The 22,978-nt window shown below is 46.1% G+C and overlaps 8 protein-coding genes and 1 non-coding gene across 9 annotated transcripts; 5 read left to right on the forward strand and 4 right to left on the reverse strand.

Annotated features, from left to right (window-relative positions):
* Positions 1-481: 481 nt before the first annotated feature.
* Positions 482-1,682, reverse strand: TrAtP1_009009 (uncharacterized protein; the record flags this gene model as incomplete). The annotated part of the gene is made up of 2 exons (XM_014087173.2): positions 482-1,148; positions 1,202-1,682. 2 exons carry the CDS (start codon positions 1,680-1,682, stop codon positions 700-702), a joined length of 930 nt encoding a protein of 309 aa, XP_013942648.1. The 3' UTR covers positions 482-699.
* A 1,850-nt stretch (positions 1,683-3,532) lies between these two features.
* Positions 3,533-3,730, forward strand: TrAtP1_009010 (uncharacterized protein; the record flags this gene model as incomplete). Its single annotated transcript, XM_066114122.1, has 1 exon — positions 3,533-3,730. One exon carries the CDS (start codon positions 3,533-3,535, stop codon positions 3,728-3,730), a length of 198 nt encoding a protein of 65 aa, XP_065970215.1.
* A 1,122-nt stretch (positions 3,731-4,852) lies between these two features.
* On the forward strand, positions 4,853-8,018 carry TrAtP1_009011 (uncharacterized protein; the record flags this gene model as incomplete). The annotated part of the gene is made up of 6 exons (XM_066114123.1): positions 4,853-5,061; positions 5,121-5,186; positions 5,234-5,682; positions 5,788-6,153; positions 6,203-6,758; positions 6,841-8,018. The coding sequence occupies exons 1-6, from the start codon at positions 4,893-4,895 to the stop codon at positions 8,016-8,018; spliced, it is 2,784 nt and encodes a 927-aa protein (XP_065970216.1). The 5' UTR covers positions 4,853-4,892.
* Positions 8,019-9,133: 1,115 nt separating this feature from the next.
* Positions 9,134-9,823, forward strand: TrAtP1_009012 (uncharacterized protein; the record flags this gene model as incomplete). The annotated part of the gene is made up of 1 exon (XM_014086380.2): positions 9,134-9,823. Exon 1 carries the CDS (start codon positions 9,179-9,181, stop codon positions 9,821-9,823), a length of 645 nt encoding a protein of 214 aa, XP_013941855.2. The 5' UTR covers positions 9,134-9,178.
* Positions 9,824-10,180: 357 nt separating this feature from the next.
* TrAtP1_009013 (uncharacterized protein) lies at positions 10,181-10,586 on the reverse strand (the record flags this gene model as incomplete). Its single annotated transcript, XM_014087284.2, has 2 exons — positions 10,181-10,469; positions 10,525-10,586. 2 exons carry the CDS (start codon positions 10,584-10,586, stop codon positions 10,181-10,183), a joined length of 351 nt encoding a protein of 116 aa, XP_013942759.2.
* Positions 10,587-11,693: 1,107 nt separating this feature from the next.
* TrAtP1_009014 (uncharacterized protein) lies at positions 11,694-12,401 on the reverse strand (the record flags this gene model as incomplete). The annotated part of the gene is made up of 1 exon (XM_014087175.2): positions 11,694-12,401. The coding sequence occupies one exon, from the start codon at positions 12,399-12,401 to the stop codon at positions 11,694-11,696; it is 708 nt and encodes a 235-aa protein (XP_013942650.2).
* Positions 12,402-15,966: 3,565 nt separating this feature from the next.
* On the forward strand, positions 15,967-18,182 carry TrAtP1_009015 (uncharacterized protein). The gene is made up of 3 exons (XM_066114124.1): positions 15,967-16,730; positions 16,789-16,911; positions 16,960-18,182. The coding sequence occupies exons 1-3, from the start codon at positions 16,008-16,010 to the stop codon at positions 18,004-18,006; spliced, it is 1,893 nt and encodes a 630-aa protein (XP_065970217.1). The 5' UTR covers positions 15,967-16,007; the 3' UTR covers positions 18,007-18,182.
* A 1,341-nt stretch (positions 18,183-19,523) lies between these two features.
* On the reverse strand, positions 19,524-21,492 carry TrAtP1_009016 (uncharacterized protein; the record flags this gene model as incomplete). Its single annotated transcript, XM_066114125.1, has 2 exons — positions 19,524-19,680; positions 21,473-21,492. The coding sequence occupies 2 exons, from the start codon at positions 21,490-21,492 to the stop codon at positions 19,524-19,526; spliced, it is 177 nt and encodes a 58-aa protein (XP_065970218.1).
* Positions 21,493-22,068: 576 nt separating this feature from the next.
* Positions 22,069-22,157, forward strand: TrAtP1_009017. Its single transcript has one exon. It is a non-coding gene; the product is annotated as a tRNA-Pro (tRNA).
* The last annotated feature ends 821 nt before the right edge of the window (positions 22,158-22,978 follow it).

Genomic DNA, 22,978 nt, shown 5'->3' on the forward strand with positions numbered 1-22,978 from the left:
GGTTACCGAAGAGGCCTGAGACGTGAGAAAATAGAGGGGTAAGGTTCTTCTTCTCCAGCGTCTCTCAGTCTATACTTGGGATATCGAAATAGGGCATTTGACAGTTGGGCGTATTGAGCTAGCCTATGTACTCTGTAGATGTTGAAGGCTAGAGTCTATGCAGTTGCTCTCGTGTAAGCAGGCGGTATAGAGTTGAATAGTCGTAAAAGTCGATACGGTAAGCCTCGCTGAATAGTAATCGCCGGTCTAATCTAGAGGCCAGGCCTATTGATGAAGCTACAGGGCTTTGTCGACGTATTAAACTAGCCTCGGAAAAGGCCCGTCTTACCTCCAAGTGGGTATCCAATAGCTTGAGCGAGAACAGGCCTGGATATCCGTGACGCTGATTGGTTAAATGCCTTTATGTGTGTGTATATACGTGTTGCTTTGCTGATACTACACCCTTTTTGTCGAGAATTTTTTACTCTGTAAATATAGTTGTGATCTAAACTACATGTCCCTTGTAGACAGAAAGTTAGGTAAGTGGACTCTTGATGGCAAGTGCGCACAACCTAGGTCTAGATTGGTTAACGTCTTAATTCTGACAAGAGTGCGTATATACAATCGACTTTTGCGTATAAACTTTGCTATTTATATATAATACAATGTTCCATCACTCGCCAGCTGTGATGTACGCTAGAACCCTTCGAATATCATTGCTTACAGACCAGGGGCAATCTTCTGCTGGAAGTTGCCGTTTTGAACCGCCAACTGGGCTTCCCAAAGCATGGCGCCTGCATAGTTGGGGAGGTTCATGTTCTTCACATCTTGAATGGCGCCCAATAACGTATTAGCATCGGCAAAGCCCTGATCGCCATCGGCTCCACTGGCCAAAGCACCGATATAGAGCTTGGCGTTGCCAATACCGCTGCTCCAAGTCTGGACAGAGTTCAAGAAGTCAGATTGCGCAATGTTGCAGTCGCCGTTATTGTAAAACTGGACCCAGACAAAGTCCAATTCGCTGCAAACGTCTTGAGGCTGCGAGGCATCGGGGAAGGGGCATTGAGGAGCGGCACTGAGGAAATAGCTCTTGCTCGTGTCGTTTTGGAAGTTGGACTTGAAGCGCTGAACCATAGCTAGGTAACCTGTGGGGTTGCCAGATTCATTGTCTGCTTAGTGTTAGCAATATTGGCCTTATCACTAATTTATTCATGTCACTCACCCAAGTCAAAGCCGTCAAGCTTAATGTCTCCAAAAGGACGTAGCTCTTGGTTATCAGTGCCGCCACCAAACAGATTCCATAGCGTATCAGCGATTTTCTCTCCGTCAGAGTCTGACTGAAGAGTAACATCGGCACCAGCGCCACCAAGGCTGAGAAGAACCAGCTTCCCGGCCGACTGGCACTGCTGAATAGCATCTACAAGGCTGCTGCCATCCTTGAGACCAGTGGCACCAGCGCTTTGCTGAGCTTGGGATGGACCGTCCAACCCGCTGAGGCTGAGTTGGGGAAAACCTCCTGCAGCAAAGAAGGTGTCGAGGAAGGCAAGATTAACAATGCCATAAGAACTGTCTGAACACACATCATTCAACGTCGTTGAATCGTCTTCTGCTCCCCAATAGACGGCTAGTTCAGGACCGGAGGGTTGTGCACTGGATAGTGCAGCCAAGAGGCTTGTTACGGCGGCAGCCTTACGGAAGTACATGGTATAAAAAGAAGCGATTATATATACAATAGAAATGCTTTCAAAGAGCGTAATGGGAAAAGAGTGAAGTATGTACTAATGATGATTCAACAAAACAATGGCATCACAACTCATGATATGAGCACGATTCTATATAAGATTTCGCCGAACCTGCTCGTCTCAACACCGGAGTCCATCCCAGGATGACTTAACGTTACTCGGCAGGTGCCATTCAAATTTTCAGACTCTTCAACTTTCCCATGATGATGAGAGGGACGCAATGCAGATCTTGAGATGCCCTATGAGACGGATGTTACATGCAAAACAGTTTGAGACGACGATCTTTGCTAGTATGAGCATGAAACTTACGCTAAAAAGGGCAGCTCAGTCTGAATGAAACGCAAATAAACTGGACGCACTCATAACACGAGCAATTCAATTCTAGAGAACAAATTGATTAGATGACCAATGTAAGTGAATTCGGTCCTACAGCTGGTTCGGAGTGACGATCACGGAAAAACTACACGAAGTCGAAGAGACGTGCTACTCTGGCCTTGGTGTTGTCTGGACCGTACTCCGCCTATGCCCTCCAAAAAAGTATTGTACTCGATCGAAGTCCTATTTTCTGGCTACGTGCTATCTTGTGAGCACAGACTCTGTTGCATGGCTAGAATTGGCATTTTGACATCTCCTACATCAGAATGAAGCTGTAAGACTGTCGCAGGTATCGTGAAATGCTCTCTATTCTAGGTCCCACCTTCCACTGAAATTGTTACAACGCCAATTGCCTGATTAGGAAGGTAGCCTCCCGGAGCAGAAAAGTCCGCTGCTAGACTCCGTGCCGTGGCCTGCCAGACGCAGCCCATTTCAGCTGAGTCTCAAATTTTGTCAAAGCGCTCAGACTGCGCCCAATGAAAAGAGGCTCACAAAGATGGTTCGTACTAAAGTTTGTGAACATGTTTATGGCTTGTAAGAGATCTGCATCAGGAGCCCCTGGAGCCAGATGTCGCCCAGCTGAAGCGGCAGGACGCGGGAGGCTAGACCAGTCTCTTACATGGTTGAGCTTACGGCAGTGATGATTACTTTGTGCAATGGCTAGTTTTTCTGCCCAATCTGTGTGTTTTGGTTCGCGTCATGATGCCCTCTTCAAACCGCTGACTGCTAGCACAATGAACATTGCGCCATACTAAAGGGTAGGATACGCTTACCACATTGCCTCCGTATCTGGAAATATAGACCCAGTCGTCTAACACCTGCTGTATAATTTGAATGCATAGCTAATTATGATCTCTTGAATCGTATGCTAAGATAGTTGATAGATGCCATGCGTAGTTACCCGAGAGTTGCCATTATAAGAGTGAGCATATCCAGCCAGCATTCCAGTTTCCCACCGACTCACCAGGTCTGGGCGCATGAAATACTGAATGAGAGGGATAATTGAATGATAATGATGAGTTGAAAGTGTCCATATGGATGACTAAGATAATATAACTTATCTCAAATGCATTATTTGATGCTGGTCAGTAGCTTATATGTAGGGACGTGTTACTAGGCCACCATCGTAGAGTATATTGGAAGCAACTCCTCTGGCTCGATGCCCCTCGGCCTATCATATATAGTGCCGGGCCCCACGCCTCTTAGCTGGTAGTAACCTAGCCTTATCATCATCACAATACAATCACTACGTTCACTCTCTTGTGCCTCGTTCAATAGGTTATGAGCCCTCGTGCTTCAAACATCACGACTATAGCCTCTCTTCAACTGTTCACCGTTCACATCGCGTTATACACGCTCACTGTTCACATCGCGTCACACACGCTCACTGTTGACATCGCGCCGACAACGCGTCACCATTCACCTGGCACATCACCATGGCCAGCTCCAACTTCAACTTCAAGCTGGACCCGGCTTGCCTCCCCCAGCTGACAAGCAAAGGGGACAACTACAGCGAGTGGAGAACTGCATGGCAGATAGCCTACGAATGGGCTGAACTGTGGGATACTATTGAAGAAAAACCTCCAACTCTTCCAAATAAACGGGTTCTGTGGCGTAGTAGGTCCACATCCTAGCTAAATGATTGAGGCTGCTACTGCTACTACTACTGCTACTGCTACTACCGCTACTACTGCTACTACTGCTACTACTGCTACTACTGCTTTTATATATACCTATTTAGTGGTTGTGCATTTTAATATGTAGACTAGCTGCCTTGTTGTGCTACAGCAAGATTGGGGTGCTAGATAACTTCTCCCTTGAAAATAGGAAGGCCGCTAAGGCTGCCACTAAGGTCTCTAGAGACAAGGAAGTTAAATAACATAGGAAACACTAAAAACGGATAAGAATAGACTCCCTTCTTTACAGCTATTTTTATATGGAACAGCCGGGACCAGTGTTCAGGGGGCTAAACGCCATAGAACCCGTTTATTTGGAAGATAATTACTCTGCGATGGTGGCCTGGTAACACGTCCCTATATGTATGATATGTATAAACGTATAAGCTTGAAGACTACCAATATAGGTGGCCGTTCACATTCAACAATTGCTTCTTCTATGCTCTCAACAACTGTTCAAGAACTTTTCACTGACTCTCAATAGCTGATTTACCTTGTCAAATTACTTGGAATGACATGTTGTGCGCAAAATAAGGGTTGTTGATAAAAGCAACTGCCGGTGCCCTTTAGTCGATTGCATAATCTGCTACCCTACTGTGCGACCATGGCATTTTTCGCATTACGATTCTTGAAATATCTAAACACACAAACAAGTAACGGCAAAGGAGTCGGCGCTACTGTTTTCAGGCTATAATGAATTACTTATTCATACACCAGGTGATCATCCAACGTAGCTCAAGTAGTATGTAATTATGTTCATCTTTGATTATCTTTGACGCATTTTGTTTATAATCGGCTCGTTAAATCAAGGTGGGGGTCATAGCTACATGTATGCACACGGCATTTTACTCGGTAGGAAATACTCCGTAGGATAATACATCCCTGTGAGGTGGTATTGAGGACGGGTATCTAATCCAAAGACGTATTTTCATTTAGCCAAATCACCCGATCGGATGTCTCCCCGCTTTGTTGATCGGGTTACAAGTCTTTCGCAACGTCAGTTGCGGCAACTTATGTAGCCCGTAGTATCCGCAGTGAACATAAAGTTGGAAAATCCCAAACATATGCTTCGTACACAGTCTTTAAGTCTATCTGACGTAAATGAAGTAGCTGTTACAAGATGCTGCTTAAGCATTGGAAAGCTGCCGCATTCTTGGCCATCTCGGTCGCCTCACAGGTTGACGCAAGGTTTGAGCGGGCCGACAGCAATGATGGAACCGCCAATAAAGCACCCAACAAAGATCAATTTATTGACTCATTGATCTCAAAGATGTCTGTGAGCGATTTGGGTAAACTTTACGTTCATACGCGAAACAATAGCGCATTTCCTAACATCATGTACATGTAGTTTTGCAGCTGCATCTCATGTTTGCTGATGACATTGTTGGAAAAGATTCACATAATGAGCTTTACGGTAAACATAGGAAAGTCTCAATTTAAGCAGACAACTGACGCAAATAGACCAAACGATGCATCTCAGCCCAAAATCTCCAATTGGAGTAATACATGACTGGTACCCTATGAACAAATCTTACTTCAACAGTGTTCAAAAACTCCAATTGGAAAAGTCGCATATTCAAATACCGATGATGCTCGTTGAAGAGTGCCTCCATGGCGTTGGCAGCTTCAAGCAGTCCTTGTTTCCGCAGAACATAGCCATGGCTGCTTCATTTGATACAGATATCGTTTATCGAGTTGGGAGAGCTATAGGAACGGAGGCATCGTCAATTGGTGTCCACGGCTGCTTTTCACCAGTTCTTGACCTTGCCCAAGAGCCTCGATGGGGAAGAGTTCAAGAAAACTTTGGCGAAGATAAAATTCTCACATCGCAAATCGGAGTTGCCTATTCTTCTGGTCTATCCAAGAATAAATCTTTATCTGATCCAGACGCCGTGTTTCCGATTATGAAGGTAAGTTTTCTGTTGTTGTAGTTGTGTGTAAAGTGATGAACTATGAACCTCAACAGGCCTCTGGGCTTCACCCTTTTTATTTCAATATAAACTGACAAGCCACAGCATTTTGCGGCCCACGGTTCCAGCCAAGGAGGCAGAAATACAGCGCCATTCACGGGGCTTGGAACTCGGCAGATTATGCAAGATCTTCTCATCCCATTCAAAGCCAATTACGAGCTTGGAGGCGCCAGGGGAGTAATGATGGCCTACCACGAAATTGATGGAATTCCGTCTACGGTTAATGACATGCTGTATCAAGCTCTGAAAGACTGGAATTACGACGGGCTGGTGATTGCTGACGACACGGCATTGAGAAATCTTTTGACAGAGCATAAAGTAGCAAGCTCTCAAGCAGACGCTATGCAACAATGGTTCAACGCTGGCGGTATGATTGACTATTATGACTGGGATCTGGATTCCTATATAAATGTGAGTAGGCCAAAAAGTTTACTTTGGATATTTTACTAAATATAGACAGACCACGCAAGATCTGGTAGCCAATGGATCCGTCCCACTCAAGACCCTTCAGTCGCATGTTCGGCAAATTTTGGGCATCAAATGGGATCTGGGCCTTTTTAACAATCCTTACATTCCTGATGATATTGATCCTCTTGCAATTGTTGCCAGTCACCAAGACGTTGCATTAGAAGCGGCGCACAAGAGCATCATACTGCTCAAAAATGACAACAACACTCTTCCGCTGGATCCATCAGCTAGGGTCGCACTGATTGGGCCATTTGCGGATACTATCAATTTTGGAGATTACTCTGGTGCTCTGGGGCAGTACCCTGCAAATTATGCGCACACTCTGCGTCAAGGCATGCTAAGTTATTTGAAGAACAGCAGCTCGGGTGGCCGACTTACATCAAGCTGGGGTGCCAACAGCTGGGAATACAACAACCAGTATGTGATTCCAGGATATCTGCTATCAACTTTAAATGGGACAAATGGGGGTTTGCAGGCAACGTATTATGCCGGAACCAATTTTACTTTTCCCAAAGCATCGAGACTAGAGGTTCCCGCCCAGGACTGGGGTTTATACCCCCCCACCAGGTCTTTCTTCGAACAACTTCAGTGCTACCTGGGAAGGCCAACTTGAATCTCCGACTGATATAGACGTTGATGGATGGATTGGTGTTGCAATTGGTCCGAATAGCACATCGAAGCTCTACGTTGATGGTAAGCTGATTGCGTCCAAGGGATACGGCCCCGACAGCAACGTCCTGGGAAACATTGAAGGCTATGGGTGGATACAGCAAAACCATTCCATACCACCCGAGGATGGAGTGGATTTTACGTTCAAAAAGGGTGCCAAATACCAGATTCGTATCGAATTTCAGTCGTGGAACAACTTCAAAAAGACTGCCAATGTCAACTCTGTCAACTCGCAGCTTATCTTCTGGTGGAATCTAGTATCCCCAGATGGCGATGCTATCCACCAAGCAGTGTCCATTGCACAGGATAGCGATGTTATTGTCCTCGCTATGGGCGGGGCATGGGACAGTGACGCAGAGGGGGGTGATCGTGGAAAAATGGATCTCGCCCCAAGCCAAGATGCCTTGGCTAAGAAGATTTATGCCCTGGGCAAGCCGGTCGTGCTCGTCCTTGAGGGAGGACGACCATTTGCTATACCAGATCATTATCAACAGTCCGCTGCAGTGTTAGACACGCACTTCGGAGGGCAAGCTGGAGGGCAAGCAACTGCAGATGTCATCTTTGGCGCGTTTAATCCAGGAGGACGTGTGCCAATCACGATCCCGTACTCGGTGGGTCAACTCCCAGTATATTATAATTACAAGCCCTCCGCACACGCTGCTGCATATCTTGACATACCGTCTGATCCGTCATATCCATTTGGTCACGGCTTGTCGTATACTACCTTTTCGGCTTCTTCTCCGACAGCTTCAATTAGGAGCACCGGCTCAAAAAGATCCAGTGTTGATGCACGGGGTAGTAGCCAGACCTTTGGTACTGGTGACTGGATCGACTTTTCCGTAACCGTCCAGAATAATGGCACTGTTTCCGGCAGTTACGTCGTCCAGATATATTTGTTAGGCCGTGTATCCACCATTACACAGCCTGTAAAGCAGCTCGTCGCTTTCCAACGAGTTTATCTAGATGCTGGCGAGAAACAGACTGTCTCACTTGAGCTGGAAGTGGATCGATATTTGATGATTCTTAATCGGACAAACAAATGGGAATTGGAGAAGGGGGCTTACACCTTTGCTCTCTCGGAGAATGGAGGCAGCAACACCGACACTAGTAGAAGCGTCACGCTGCAATGCGTAGGTTGAATTTATACCTCAGTCTAAGCCCATGCGGTTTGGATCAGAATGTCTAGACGTATACGTATACGAATAAGACGGAAATACTTTCGGTTTTACTTTCATCTCCATTCGCATTTCTCTCGGCATTGGCCACACTGATTCAGCTAATTGAAGTATTGAAGTATAATCTAGCTGTAGTTGAATTGAATTTGCCTACATCTACCTATTCGCGGCTACGTGATTAAGCTTCTCTCAGCCTCTGTTTAGCATACTTTGAAGCTAACATGACCGTTTCGTATTGCAGATCCTGTGGGATGTAAATGACGGCAAAGACTGTCGTTGTCTGATAGGCACTTATAATAGCCTGATTGAATGATTAAGATACAGGATACCAAGTATTATCTGAGCGATATACTGCATATTAGTGCTTTTCCATTGATCCCAACAGGATTTCCACGCCGGAACTATGCGGGGCGAGATGGCCTGCTAGCGTATGCTGACGATTACATACACAATAAACGTGCAGCGGCATTTCAACTTTAACAAGCATACGAGCTGGCCAGCTGTAGGGATTCGTTGAATCAATCGCTCGGGACATGGAAGCTGTTCAGGCTCCCATGGCAACCCCGCCGTCGCCCAACAAGCCGGCGCATCTCTTGCCCCGACTCTGCGGGCAGACCTAACCTGGCCGGAAGTATTTCGCGAGGGTCCAAACCAATAGTGACCCCTTTCCCAGCCTGATGTGGCCTAGCAGGCGCTTAATATAGCATCAGCTCCTAATATAGCATCAACAACGGGCACCCATTCGGACGGGAAAGCCATGTACCCCACTTGCTGCTATCACCACCATGGGCTTTTCGCGGAGTTGCTAGCAGCAAAGTGCGGTCCACTCGTCGCGTGGTTGGATAGAGCCAAAGATGTGCCAGGGGCATTAGTAAACAGATCGGGAAGAGAGTCTTTCCTTGAGATCTCGAGTTCTCCCGTGTCACTTAGCTAACGCGGTCATGGACAGCAGCCTCTCCTATTTTCAAGTATTTGGAATTTCGAGCATTCGGAGTCCAGAGATGGAGTGGTATTTAAGATGTAACTAGTTCCTTGAGGTAGAGATTTTGAATTCGAGAAATAGAATACTCAGACGCAAACTCAGACTCAGCAATCTCGCCTTTCATTTTGCACTTACAGCCAATATGCGTGCTACCACTTTCACCACCCCCGCTGTTCTCGCACTTGCTTCTTATGCAAGTGCGGAGACAATCAAGATCGATGTTGGAGCAAATGGTCTTGCCTTTACTCCCGACAGTGTGACGGCAAAAGTCAACGATATACTCGAGTTCCACTTCCACCCTATCAACCACAGTGTTGTACTGGGCGACTTTGCGAACCCATGCCAGCCAGCCAAGAATGCTTTCTTCTCAGGATTTCAACCTGTATCCTCGGGCGTGGGAAACGAAGTTTTCCAAGTCACTGTCAACTCGACCGACCCCATGTTCTTTTACTGTTCACAAAACGTCCTCTCCCACTGCATCAGCGGCATGAGCGGAGTGGTGAACCCCAACTCAACCCAAACGCTTGATGCATACCAGAAGGCTGCGAAAAACGCAAAGGATGCCTCCAATCCCAGTTCCGGACCGGTGGGCGGACGACTTATTACTTCGGGCTCTTCATCCACAACATCCGCCGCCCCTGCTGCCACCACTTCATGCACCGTCAGCAGCAAAGGCAGCGGCAATGGCTACAAGCGATCAGACACTTGCTCTGGGGCTGGCTCTGTCACGGCGTCTGTCGGTATCGTTGGTGCCTTTACGCTTGGCATGGCAATCTTGCTGTCTTAGAGCATTGTCTCTATGATTAGAGGTTTTCTTATGAAATCGGGATGCGTCTATGGACGGTACTGCAATTCGACATGTACATAATGTTAGACTTAATGAATAATTGATATATTTACACACGTTTTCTGCGGGAATGCCTTTAACAAACATTGTGCTCTATATTAACCTTATGCGGTAAACACCCGCGGCGAGAGATCTCCTCTAGGCCCGCCTTAAAGCTATGGTAGGGTTATGTAATCGTCAAAAAGCTTATAAGCTGGTGTGTTCTTGTGTCTTTGTTTTGCCTCCTTATTGTCGTGAATCATGACTCGTGATCATACCGCAACAAGTATATCATAAGCGTTAAGCTAGCACACATGCCTATTGTGAGCCGCAAGCAAAGAACTTGAAGGATTTTATGACGTCTCCTCCAAGGCCAAAGCAATTATCACTGTCAGCGTCGTCAATCACATAAGAAGCACCAGTGCAGTCGAGGTTGTTGCGGTAGAAAGTTGCACTGCAGCCTTCAGCAATGGTACCAGTCTGAAGAGACAAGAAGCTGGAGTTGAATGAATAGCATTCATTTTCTGTGAAGGTGTCCCATGTAAAAGCAGGCGCAGCAGACCCAGCGTCGCAGAAATTGTTCTGGGTGTACACCGTCAAAGGAGCGCTGCAGAGATGGTTAAATCATTCCAAGTTGTGGTAGAAACTCGCAATGTGCTTACATAGCAGACACAGTGGTAGCTGTGACAAGCAGAGCTTTGAGTAACACGGCGGTGTTCATCATTTTGAATGAAGTGATGGGCTGAATATTTAGAGACGTGAACGAGATGGTTATTAACAAGATTGAAGCTCAACGTCCAACAATGTGAATATATATAGTTTCAGGATTTACGTGTATTTGTGGGTTAAAGCTATAAATAAGATATTGTCACAATTCTCGGCTGTTTCCAGTTCATTGTTCGAAGCCCATTGGTGGAAGGTGGACTCAAGCAAAGCCAGCATCGGATGGTCTGCTGCAGAGCAACAGTGTAGGTAGCATTCGGCAAGGTCGCCTGTTATAGACAAGACCGTCCGGCAGTAAGAATGGATCTTAGGCAGGCGTATGGAGCTTAGATAGTATGAGAAGATTGATATAAAGCAATTTGTAGTTGGTGTAGGACAAAACGCTTCACAAAGGAAAAATACCTGTCATAGCAATCAATTGATTTCATGATTGTAGTTACCAAACTTTTGTGATTTCACAAATATTTCCATTATTGTCTTTATTATCTAGCGACAAATGCTTGGCAAACTGCTTGGCAAGTAATTGCTATGCCTAGGTACTACCTCTTTGACTCGTAAACAAGTTGGATCGAACCCGGCTAAAGTATCCTGCTCTAGCCAGAATCGTGACCCTTTCCCGTTAGATGTAATATATTATCGTTCAATCGGTGTAATGAGTTGCCGATTGCATATTATCATAGGTATACGAAGCGGGTATAAGCGTCAAACTTGCTTTATCCCCAGTATAAATGTTATTATAAAGCGATTACTATTCTTGCAACAACTTGCATAGCTGCCAAGTTTCCAATTAGTACCTTCTGCATAAAGTCTAGCTCCTAAATTTGTTGGGCTATATTGCATTCTAAAGCTGCTCGCTTGGTTAAAACCAAGGGTCATTGGAAAAAAAGATCTCGGCTAGTAATATCTTTATAATTAACTATAATTAGGCATTCTTTAAAAATTCCCCTGTTTGGCCAATGACTTTATCATATTAATTTTCGGATTCTTGAATGCGAGTAAAATTCCCGGGTGGAGCTTCGTTCACAAATCATGGTAAGATTAGAAGATCAATAGCTAATACAGCTGTGTTTTCATTCTGGGGTAGCTGTATGAGTATTCTATCTTACAGTTATGTGCTCTTGATGAAGGAAAGAATCAGCTCTGCGATTTCCTCTGGTGTATCCTCCAGCAGAAAGTGGCTTGCGTTCTCTAGATGATGGATGGGCGCATTGGGAAGTGCGGCTTTGAAGACTGGAATAACGTATTTTGCCAGCAGAACCTTATCCTTCATGCCGTAAATCATCATGGTCGGTTTAGCCTTGACCGCCTCCACGTTTTCAGGGGTTCCCTTCTCTGGCTTGAAACTTTCTGTAATAATGCTCTTCAGAAAAGCAACGACACCGTGGCATTCGTCTGGTGTTGCGAAAGGCAGTGAATATGCGCGGAAAAACGCTTTAGACGCCTCATTACGTTCAAATTCTTGGAGTAGCTTCATTAATCCCACAATGGCTACCCCGGACGACCTCAGTACTGGTTCAAAGGCCCCATCAGCCATCTCTCGATCCGCCCAGCCAAACCACGCCGATTCCTTTTCATTCTTCTCAAAGCATTCATCTTCTGGAGTTTCTCCCATCGACAGCATGGTGTTCATGACCACGATACGGCGAATCAACTGTGGTTGCCTGATTGCCAAAGCTCCGCCAATCTGGCCACCCCAGTTGTGCACGACAAGAGTAATTTCGTGCAGATTAAGTTCGTTGACGAGAATCTCCAAATTTTCTGTATGTCTCTTCGCTGTGTACTCGACATTTGGAGTCTCGCTTTTGCAGAATCCCATAAAATCGGGTACAATAACTCTGTAGTTCTGTGATTATATTGGATGACCTCCATATATAAATCAGAAGATGTCGGTTCCCCATGCAAGCACACAATTGTGAGGCCTTGTCCTTCATCGACGTAGTGCATCTTAAACGCTGGGACTACTGAAAAGTGAGGCTTAAATGGAAAAGTTCCATCAAAAGTCTCATTGTCGTCAATCATGGTGATAAGGATTGCTGAGTAACTGATGTTATAGTAAAATCTTTTGACGTCGCGGAATAGTGATGGTTGAGATGAGTCAACTATGGCGACTATATATAGCGAATATTCGCGCCTTCCGTAGCTAATCCTTATATAGGATATCTCCATGGAAATTTCCCATATAGGTGATTTAGAACAATAGCATGATCAGTCACTTCGTGATTCATGGTACTGTGCGTCACCATCTTCAATATCGCGTTTCAGAAAATTTCCTCGAAGCGACGATATAATCTCCATAAACTTTGAAGTTTGTAAGTCGATTGGTGAATTCGATCGGGGTTCTTTGAGTCTGGACTTCAGAACGAGCTCAGTAATAGAAATGGGAATTGTGGCCCCAGTCAGTTAAGAGGTGCACACAAAGCCAGCTACCAAATTCACGTCAGTTGAACTGAGTGACACAGAAACTTTGAGACAAGTCTAAGTGGAGTGAAGTCGGCCTTAGTTTATCGCCCATTTGGGAAAGTTTCCGCGACTCGTCTGCATGCTTGTCGCAAGTTACAATGCTATCCCTGAGAGTTAGCCTAGGCCATACTGCCGTATTTCCGTGATCGCCCTGGAGTGGAGTCTCGAGCAACGGGACTTTCCATGGTTGAAGCATTCATGTATCTGAGATACCTTATGTTGTAAGCTTGTATTCGACATCGGTTTGATACCCTATCGCCGGAGTCAACTTGCAGTCAACTGCAACGATACTTGCAACAATATATGGACCACAGCGAGAAGCGAGTACATATATGCCAGCGTCGTATTATCATGTAAGCCATGTTGCGTACAAATTATCCACAGTGACCGGTCGGACGAGGCAGAGGCTTTTTTATGCTGTCTATAGTCCCGTCCGAGAAACTCTTCGCGGTAAGGTCACCTCGTATAACCATATTGAAGATTGATGGGTGCACGTATGACCTGAAGCCCATATATTCTTATAAAGTCAACTAATTTCTAGAAACGTATACAGTAGTGCAGAACAGGCCATTGGGAGAGCTGTTGATTCAATTAGACGTGAATGAGTGGTTTCCAGACATAATGCCATCAGAAGACGAATAGTATTAGTGGAAGATTGCATTAGAAAGAGCAAGGTAAATAGTAAACAGCTATCTTGAACTCTGAATGGCTGGGCTTTCTCGTGTCTGGCCATGAGATTTAATCCATAGTGTGGCAACATAGGTACATGTAAGATCTCTGTGCCGTGACATCGATAGACAGCCCAGGTTTCCTAGCTTTAGTTTCAACACGATTATCGAGCTCGCACACTAAACTGAGCCACGGCACCCAAAGTGGTAAAAGGGTTGGCTAATCTTTTAGCGGTAAATAGCTAACTGTTCTGGAGCTCGTATCTTCGGGTCGCGTGGATAACTCTTCCCAAAGAGGAATTTTTCTGCGAGGAAAAGCTGACGGCATCACATTGCGGCTCACTTATAAGACCCTTGAGGCCATGCTGATGAAGCTGGTAAACGCTATCTAGGAATGTTTCGTAGAGCCGCGGCTATGGGATAAGTCACATCAACAGAGTTGTTCCCCGAGCATACTCTTGAACGTGAATAGTTGTTAGGCTGAATGTTCAAACCATTTAGTGTCAGGGTTGGATAGAGCGGCAACTGGAAATTTTGAGCCTACGAATCTCTTGAATAAATATGTTGTTATTTGCGCCCAGTAATGTCACTCTATACGTGTTGAAGATTGCTGCACGGCTATACAATGGAATTTGCTCAGAGATTCTATTCCCGGCTAGTTGGTGCAATACGCAACGGGCAACTGCTATTTGCTATATCCTGAAGAAGAGAATGGCTTCGTGTTCAAGTCTATGTTAATAAAGGAGATCCCATAAAGTTCTTCACATGTACTAATATATTTGCCAATAGGATGCACCGGATGAACAAAAAGAAACTCATTTCACTCATCCGAATATCGACCTGCTACCTCGCCTCTAGTATGTATATGCTCGGCGAGCAAGGCGTATCGGAAGAGTTCAAAGTTGGCCCCACGCCTACGGTTTTGGGACTCGCCATGTACGTGTTGGGATATGGCATTGGGCCGCTTCTTTTCGCGCCCTGGAGTGAAATTCCTGCTGTTGGTCGCAAATGGGTCTATGTCTCAACCTTTTTCGTCTTTGTGATACTCTCTATTCCGACAGCTCTTGTGAAGAACTATGCTGGGCTATTGGTTCTACAATATGTCACAGGATTCCTTGGTAGCCCTTGTGATTTGATCATCGATATGACAGACCAAATGAGGTATACTAGTGTCGATTTACAGACTTCGCTCACATATGGGATTTATTCTTCCTTTTTCGAATGTTTTCCTCTTATTTGTCCTTATTTGTCCAACCATTTATGGCTTCAACCTTGGAGAAACCGGCCTTTGCTTCTTGACCATTGGCAGAGCACGCGTCTTCGGCATTATCACCTTCTTCACCTACCAATACTGCTATCTTCTTCCTGACATGGAAAAATGGGTTACAAGTCCTCGAATATCGCCTTGTGCCTGCACTTTTTGCAGTCGTTACACTTTCTGTGCTTATTTTATGTTCGGTTTTACGGTATGCAAAAACACTCACTGGATCGTCAATCTTATCGCTGTTACGATTTTGGTTACCTCCAATTTTATCATCTTCTCGAGCGTCTTTGTATACCTGCCTATGTCGTATCCCAAATATGCTGCTTCGCTATTTGCAGCAAATGACTTATGTCGCGCTCTGTTTGCTGTAGCGTGCATTCCAGCAAACTTAGCAAAGTGTCATTACAAATGTAACTAAATACGCATATAACTCAACTGCAGCCAGATAATACAGGCCGATGTTTTTGAATCTCGGAATTGCTGGCGGAATGATTATTTTGGCCGGGTTTTCTTGTCTGGGCATATTTGGGATGTTCTGTCTGTGGAAGTATGGGGCGTGGCTACGGTCAAAGAGCACGTTTGCGCAAAGCTGAACGAGAACGTATTGATGAGAAAGAGAGGCTGGCATATACAGGATTTAACGTGAGCATGGATACAAAAGATTGCGCCCTAAACTAGATCATTAGAGCCCCAATTAGAATTATAGACAAACAAAATACTAGAACGAAACCCCATTCCTTTCGGAAATAAGATCCAGTTTTCGCCTTTAATAGGCCCTTGCCGATATTGATTCATTCGCTGCCGTCATACCGTTAACCATCGGCTATTAGCTAGTCTCTGACGGGCTTGAGATTCTTCAATGCCATAATTCATGCCGCTAAAGTTTCTGTGTCCACGCCCTAAGGAACCTTACAAAGAGTGGGGATATGCCGCCACGGGTGATGGACTATAAAGGCCATTCAGTCCCGCGCCTGTGAAGTCGCAATGGCGTGAAAGCTTCAAGTCGCTTATAAACTCCCTTCACCGCGATATGGGTCGAGAAATCAGCAGTAAAAGCTGCCATACCTGCAGAAAACGCCGCGTCAAATGCGACACCAAGAAGCCCGTATGCACTCAGTGCGAAAAGTCAAAATATGAATGCCTTGGGTATGATCGCATATTGCGTATCGAATCCCATGGAGTTGGCTCCGGCACACAGCCGGGTCGCCAGACTTTGATCAAAATAGGTCAATCCAACTCTTACCCAGTTAACGCCTTAACTAGGACTCATGATACTTCTTCGCCTCGTGGTCGTACCAAGGGTCGCAAAGATCGCAGCCATCAGACAGTTGACAACTGTACTAATTCAGCCACGGATTCGACAACAACTGCAGAGGCAAAAGACTCAAGGCTAGAGTTATCACACTCCCAACCGAGTTTTCTTGTTCAACCCAATTTAGAGCCGTTCACAGACAACGTTACTTTCTCCTATTTCTTCGACGCCTATAGCTGGATCAATATCCATTCTATTCTTCTCCAAGATACTCCAATGAGGCAAATATTCGCTCAGCAAAGCGACGAGCTCTGCTATGATAGCCTTCGTGCTCTAGCATATGGGATCTTCGGTCGAGACTACCAATTAGATGGCTTGAGAAGAGCGGCCAGGCGCATCTACGGCAAGGCCCTTCGGCAGTTGCAATCGACACTAATGACAGCATCTAAACACGAATTAGCCGCTCTTATCAAGCCTATATCCATCATGGGATCTTATGCAGTACGATATATTTGTTCAAGGCTTGCTAGATTGTGTTGCTTATTGACATCGTCTATAGATTGCTGTCGATTCCGATCTTCGCTTTGTACACAATTACGGATTAACTCAAATTCTCGAATATTGTGGTCCTGAACACTTTCAGGATTTGCCGGTTGTTTTCGAATCTACAAGATTCACAATGGTTAGTTTATGACCTACAGGAATGACATCACGTACTAATTAACAGTAGCTTGCCAATGCTCTTGTTCAGAGAAAAGACACGCTTATCAGCGAAGAAAAATGGAAATCGGTGCCGTGGGAACTGCATCCCGAAATGAAGACAAATGCAAGCAAGCTGGTTGACATAATATCTGGCCTTCCGGGGATTATCCAGAAAACAGACGATATCCTCAACGAACGTTCCCAGATAGCTGCAGGCTCAGATATAGTTCCAAAGGAAATGCCTGACTCAGTACCTAGTCTGCAGCAGCAACTGGAGTCTATGAACTTGGATTTAGTCGCGTGGCGATACCACTGGTCCCTAGACAATAACCCCACCGCACAAGATATACTTGAATGGGCGTTATTCAGAATCAGTGATGAGTCATATAGGCCAGGCATTCATGGAGTCTTAGGAGCAGATGTTTATGGTCTCAATTTGGGCACAGCTGATGGCCTAGACGTTCCTTTCGAGTTGAACGACTGTACTCGCAAAGAGCCCGAAGCCAACACCAAGACATTTTCTTTGATGCAGGAAGCCGCGCTTTATTTAACGGGCCTAATTTGGGTAGGCAGGCTTCGAAAGAATCTTGCTGGTGCTGCTCGTGCTGCGGACGCCATTGACTTTTATAATACGCCATTTTTCTCTACATGCCGCTGTTTTTATGATAGTGAGCCTGGAGGATCAAGGCATTGCCAGGTGTTTCCAGAGCCCAGCGATAATATGGCAACAGCGGCATCTTGGAATATTAACACGGCCAAAATAGTCCAATCGCCGATTAGATCGTCAAGTTACGACAGTAACAATTATTTTCTCGATAGCTCTGGTTCAAACTTGCTACTTCCAGGAGATGGTCGTTTTGCGGCACAACTCCGCATCCTGAGTTGGTTGGTTCAACGCTTGCCGGAGTCACGACCTTATATCCTTGGCGTGTTGGCCGCCATGGGATTAAGCCACTGTATTCATGATGTCCGTCCATCGGAGGGGAATGAGTATATTGCGGAGACTGTCCGTGAAACTATGAAGAAGTCGACATATGGAGATGCAGCAATCGTCCTGCTCAAGAGCTACCAGTAATGGTTCAGGATGCTAATTTTATGGATATAATTTAAAGCTGAGATAGACAGTGACGGGTTGCATAATTGTAGTAGGTGCCAACATGTACCTAGGAAAGATTATCAAGCACTCTAGTTCTATTATCCAACATTGTTGTAAGTATATCTACTATTAATGATACTGCTAATTTAATTGCACATAGAATTTATATGTAGGTCAGTAGATTGTTTCGAATTCTCATGCTATCAGGCTGGGAAACATATAACAACCTTAAAGCTTCTGCACTGAGAGCCCTGGGGATAGAACTGGTTGCCTTTATGGAATTGGAAGAGAGTATCTTGCGCAAATATTGTAGCGTGTCGTTTCCCGTCTCACTCCAACTCCGGTCGGCGTTGGTAATTTTGTAGTGGACGATATTTGGCAGCAACTAAGACTTCATAACTAGATGTCAGCATAAGCTTGGATAATTAGACTGACCAACGCATACGATCATACCTCGCTACGGTCATTGAACAGAGGAGTAGTGCGGGCTCTCACAAACGCCTCCGAAGCAAGATGACCTACGATGCAACTGACGTCGGCATCGGCAGCCGCAATTTCGGTGCCTGGGAATTAGGTCGACAATGGCGCGCGATTCTCGGTTGAGGGCAGAGGCGGTACGAAGCTGACCTTGCTCGTTTTGAGCTTTTTGTAGTCGTCGAATGCGGCGTTAGGTAACATGGGGCTCTAGGTATGCGAAGATAAAGGATGACGGGCTCCTACCCTTAATCCCGACCATCTTTCAAGAGACCTCTACTGTAGACACGGAGCTCAAACTCGATGTCAATGGAATTAATGTGCCAGCGGAATAATTGCCTCGCCAACTGAAGGAACAAAGTTGTGGATATCGAAATTGGCAACATTAATATCCGCAAGTGTTTTGGGTCAAGAATGACAAAGAGATTCTCCATGGCCAAAGTGTTTCTTTCGAGTTGTAATGTAATGCTTGTACTAGAGATACCCTGCCCGTGCCTCGCGGCTTACAAGGCCGAACTTAGATCCTCGTTCAGTTCGTTGTAATACGCATACTATCAACGTTACCTTATTCCTAGATTATAAAGTTAGGTTTAAGAACGAATGTTAAGATTAGAGTGATGAAGGTATGAGTGTTTTGCACAAATGTGCTGATAGTCAGGGAGTTGTTCGTGCTTGGTGTTTTTGCCCATCATGATGCCGAGCATGTAGAGAGAGAGCTGGTTATTGCCAGGAATTTCGCATGTACCAGCGTCGGAAAGCTGAGGCTTCCACTCCGCGTTCGAAACCGGGCAAACATGGCGGCATGTGAAGTAATTTCTCTGCAAGCAATGGCCTGCTTGACTTGCCACATCACTTGTTTCTTGGCGCCGACAATGAGAGACACTGTCGACTCGTCTCATGAAATGAAGATGTATGCTGCGCCGCCAACGTTCGTGCAGTCAACGCCATCAAGGGTAACGGTGCCATGTTCGAGTTGATGTGTTGCCTCTGTGTCACATCTTAGGGATAGTTGTGCATGAGTTTTACTCGTACATGTCGATAGAATTGTTGATGCGGCAGATCGTGGCCACGAAGATCGAGTTCGCTTGTCGGAGCGACCCTTTTCCTATCGCCGGTGTTGGTTCTCCAACTTGCGCAGGTCTGGCTTCAGGAGTTCCGGTTCCTCTTGCCGGGTCGCGACTTGGGTGATGATTGTTGAGATTAGTCTGGGTGGATGATGACTGGGCACCTTTGGAGATGACTTTCTCTGTTTGGGAGGTTCCGTAGAAGATACTCAGCTAGAGCAAGGATACAACCTTTTGGCATATCAGAACGACATTCCGGTCCTTGGTCTTATTTTCTCTTCCTTCTTCAGCTTCGCCATCATCGACGCTCCCGACCAGCAAGTGGGAGAATACTCGGGAAGCTATCCAGCAGCAGAAGCAGCAGCAGCAGTAGCAGCAGCCACAGCAGGCGGAGGGCGGCAGGGAGGAGATGGAGGTGGAGGAGGAGGAGAAGTTGGAGGTCCCTGAGGGGACGGAGATTTGGGAGGAGGTGGGGCCCAGGGGCAACGCCCCCAAGTAAAGGAGCCGAAGAGATGATGGAGGGGGAGAAGTAAGGGGAGAAGCTGATCTCTTGTCTCTGGGGAAAGTTATCCAGCAATCCAGCTACTAATAACACGCTACTGATGCTACTGACGCCACATTGACGAGGATGACTAGATTCCTTTTTAGAATGGCTTTGAAGACGAAAACGAAGACGGAGACCTTGTTGTGTAAAGTGACGAGACGTCTGAACCGTACCTTAGAAGACAGCGGCTCGAGGACGCAGCGGAATGGGTGCGAGCAGATAGAGTGTATCAAAGTATTCAAAGTATCGATGAAGACAACGTCCCCTCTTGTCGCCGCCATCATCACCACTCCCCGCCACACCACCACCACGCAAAAGTGATGCAGTTGCCTGCACAATGCGGACTAGCTGGTCCGCCAGGTTCGACATCTATCGTCATATTCAGCTAATGTGATGCTACTAAAGTGGATAGAAGAGAAATATTTACGGTCGGGAGATACTTAGTGTCTTAAGAGAGATAGAGAGAGAGAGAGAGAGAGCGTGTGTGTGTGGTGTGTGTGTAAATCGTTGAAGATGGAGCAGAGCATACGTAGGAAATGTGCTTCTCGCAATGAGAGTGACAAGAGTGACGACGTTGGCTAGGTAATTGGTTGCTCCTCTTATGAGGCTGGCGACGAGGTTGATTGCAGAACAGAATACAGTCCTGCTGGGGATTCTCGACCGGGTTCAGGAAGAGGTGCTCGGATGGTGCCGGCAGGGCGAAAGCGTCTCTGCTTGAATACTCATGTTAGAAGAAGTAAACCAACAAAGGGGGAGAGAGAGACTTACGCGCACAACGCCGCCGGCAAATGGGCAAATTCTTCTATGCCACACTTCGATAGGCATCCTCGACACAGAATCGGCGTTTTGTGTGGGACTAGTTGCTATGCCGTGGTTAGAGATCAAGCCATCCATTCCAAGAAGAATAAAGAACAAAACACTTGCAACGGGTGCGGTAAAGGCCAGCGAAAACGAGAAGGAGGATTGTACCAAAATTAGATAATTAGTGCAGACGCGGGTAACAAGGGGAATACGAACTGTAAAAACAACGAAAAATCGGTGTTCCTTAACAATAATGAGCCAGAAGGGAGAAGCCAGAAGAAGAATTGCTAGGAGGAATAGTCGCGGAAGGTACTTATACGCCGTGAGCGTCAATGGTCGTGAAGCTGAAAGCAACCGTGGCAGTGACTGGGGAAGAAAGAGATGCAGGAGAAGGAAAAATTGGACTGATGTGTTTTGGGGGAGACTCGGATCATGGAATGCTCTCTGCCAGTAGAAGAAGCAAGAAGCAAGAAGAAAGAGCCGGTAGCAGCTTTCTTGACGAGCAGTACTTGCTGGAACTCGATGTATTGAGACAGGAATGGGCATCCAGAGTCGATTTCACCGAGCTGGTGCTGCCTGCATGGTACAATGACAGTGTCTGTGAAGGAGAGTAGTATTGCGTCTTCAGCTAGAGAGATGTTCTTCACAAAAATGCTGCGTACAGGTGTAAATTACTCCATGCTGCACTTGTCACCTTTATTCTCTGTCGTCCGGCATCGCTTCAATAAGAAATGCGCCAAAACCAGCTGCCAGCCACCGGCCCGCGCAAACCTTTAATTTTTGCAGCAAGGGCTTGCGTGTAACCCAGCATTTCACTGTCTGTTTGTTGCTGGTGCCCTTGCTACTATATGCCCCTTTCACGTAGGTACCTATTTCGTGAACTGAACTTTGCTCTCGAATCACAATTGGCCGAAATCCAGCCCATCTGTTTCTGCGGGCTGTGCGTGGATTTGCAGTCTGGCAAAAGTCTGCATTCCCCGATATATCACAAAACACTATTCCTCATTCTCGCACATGTGCTACCACAAAGACGAATAGAAGCAGCACAACCTCCACGACACTCTCTCATTCGATTGCACTGCGACCATCTTCAATGTCCCATGACGCAGCGCTTGATGAGCCGATTGCGCTCCTCGAATGGACATCAATTTCATATCCGGTCTGGTGGTCTAGTGGTATGATTCTCGCTTAGGGAAAACCCCAAGTCGTTCTGCGAGAGGTCCCGGGTTCAATCCCCGGCCAGACCCGTTCTTCAAGAGTCAATCTTGAAGATTCGTTTTTTTAAAAGTGCGAGCAGTTATCCGCTTGTCTTTTCGATCGTCTGGCATAAGTGGACGTGGTGAAGGTAGCTGCGATCTCTCTTTTTGTTTGCTTACGGCTTGGCCGAGGTGTATCACAGGGCCATTCTTGAGATTTATAGGTACATACGCATATGCCTGAGATGGCCATCTGTCATAGCAAATGAACGTAAGAATAACAAATACAGACCTCAAATTACCTATAGCCGTCTAGCGAGTCGTGAACAGTGCAGATTTCAGTATTGATGGATCGTTGCAGTCTCTGGTGTTGTGCCGGCGCATCAACTTTGGCGGTGGCGCTCTAACAAACGGCTCGAGCTGTTGTCTCCAGCCATCTAAAACTCCACCATTACCAGGTCATATACGCGTATCCCAGTCACGACGGTCTGAAGCATGCTACAGTACTATGAAGAGTCACTTTAATTTTATATACATGTCTAGTCCCCTCTAACAAGAAATGGGCGATGATTTCAGTGTCTTATGCTACCCGTGAGCAATCACACCGTCAATTGCTCGCCAGCCTCTGGAAAGCTCCAAAGACAGTCTCATTATCTACGCATCATAGCCAATACGGCAGCTGGCAACAGTACCATAATCTGTCTCCTGCTCTACAAGAAAATGCTGAGATTCGTTGGTTATCTTCCACCAGATTTTGAGCACGGGCCATGAGGTTCAATTCACGCTCTACCGCCGTTTGCTGTTTTGTCCTGTGCAACTTGAATCATTTTCTTGTTCGTCGACCATCTTTCTCCTTCAGCCATAGTCCCGCC

The sequence above is a fragment of the Trichoderma atroviride genome, chromosome 4 (genome assembly GCF_020647795.1).
Source record: "Trichoderma atroviride chromosome 4, complete sequence".
In the NCBI taxonomy this organism is placed as follows: domain Eukaryota; kingdom Fungi; phylum Ascomycota; class Sordariomycetes; order Hypocreales; family Hypocreaceae; genus Trichoderma; species Trichoderma atroviride.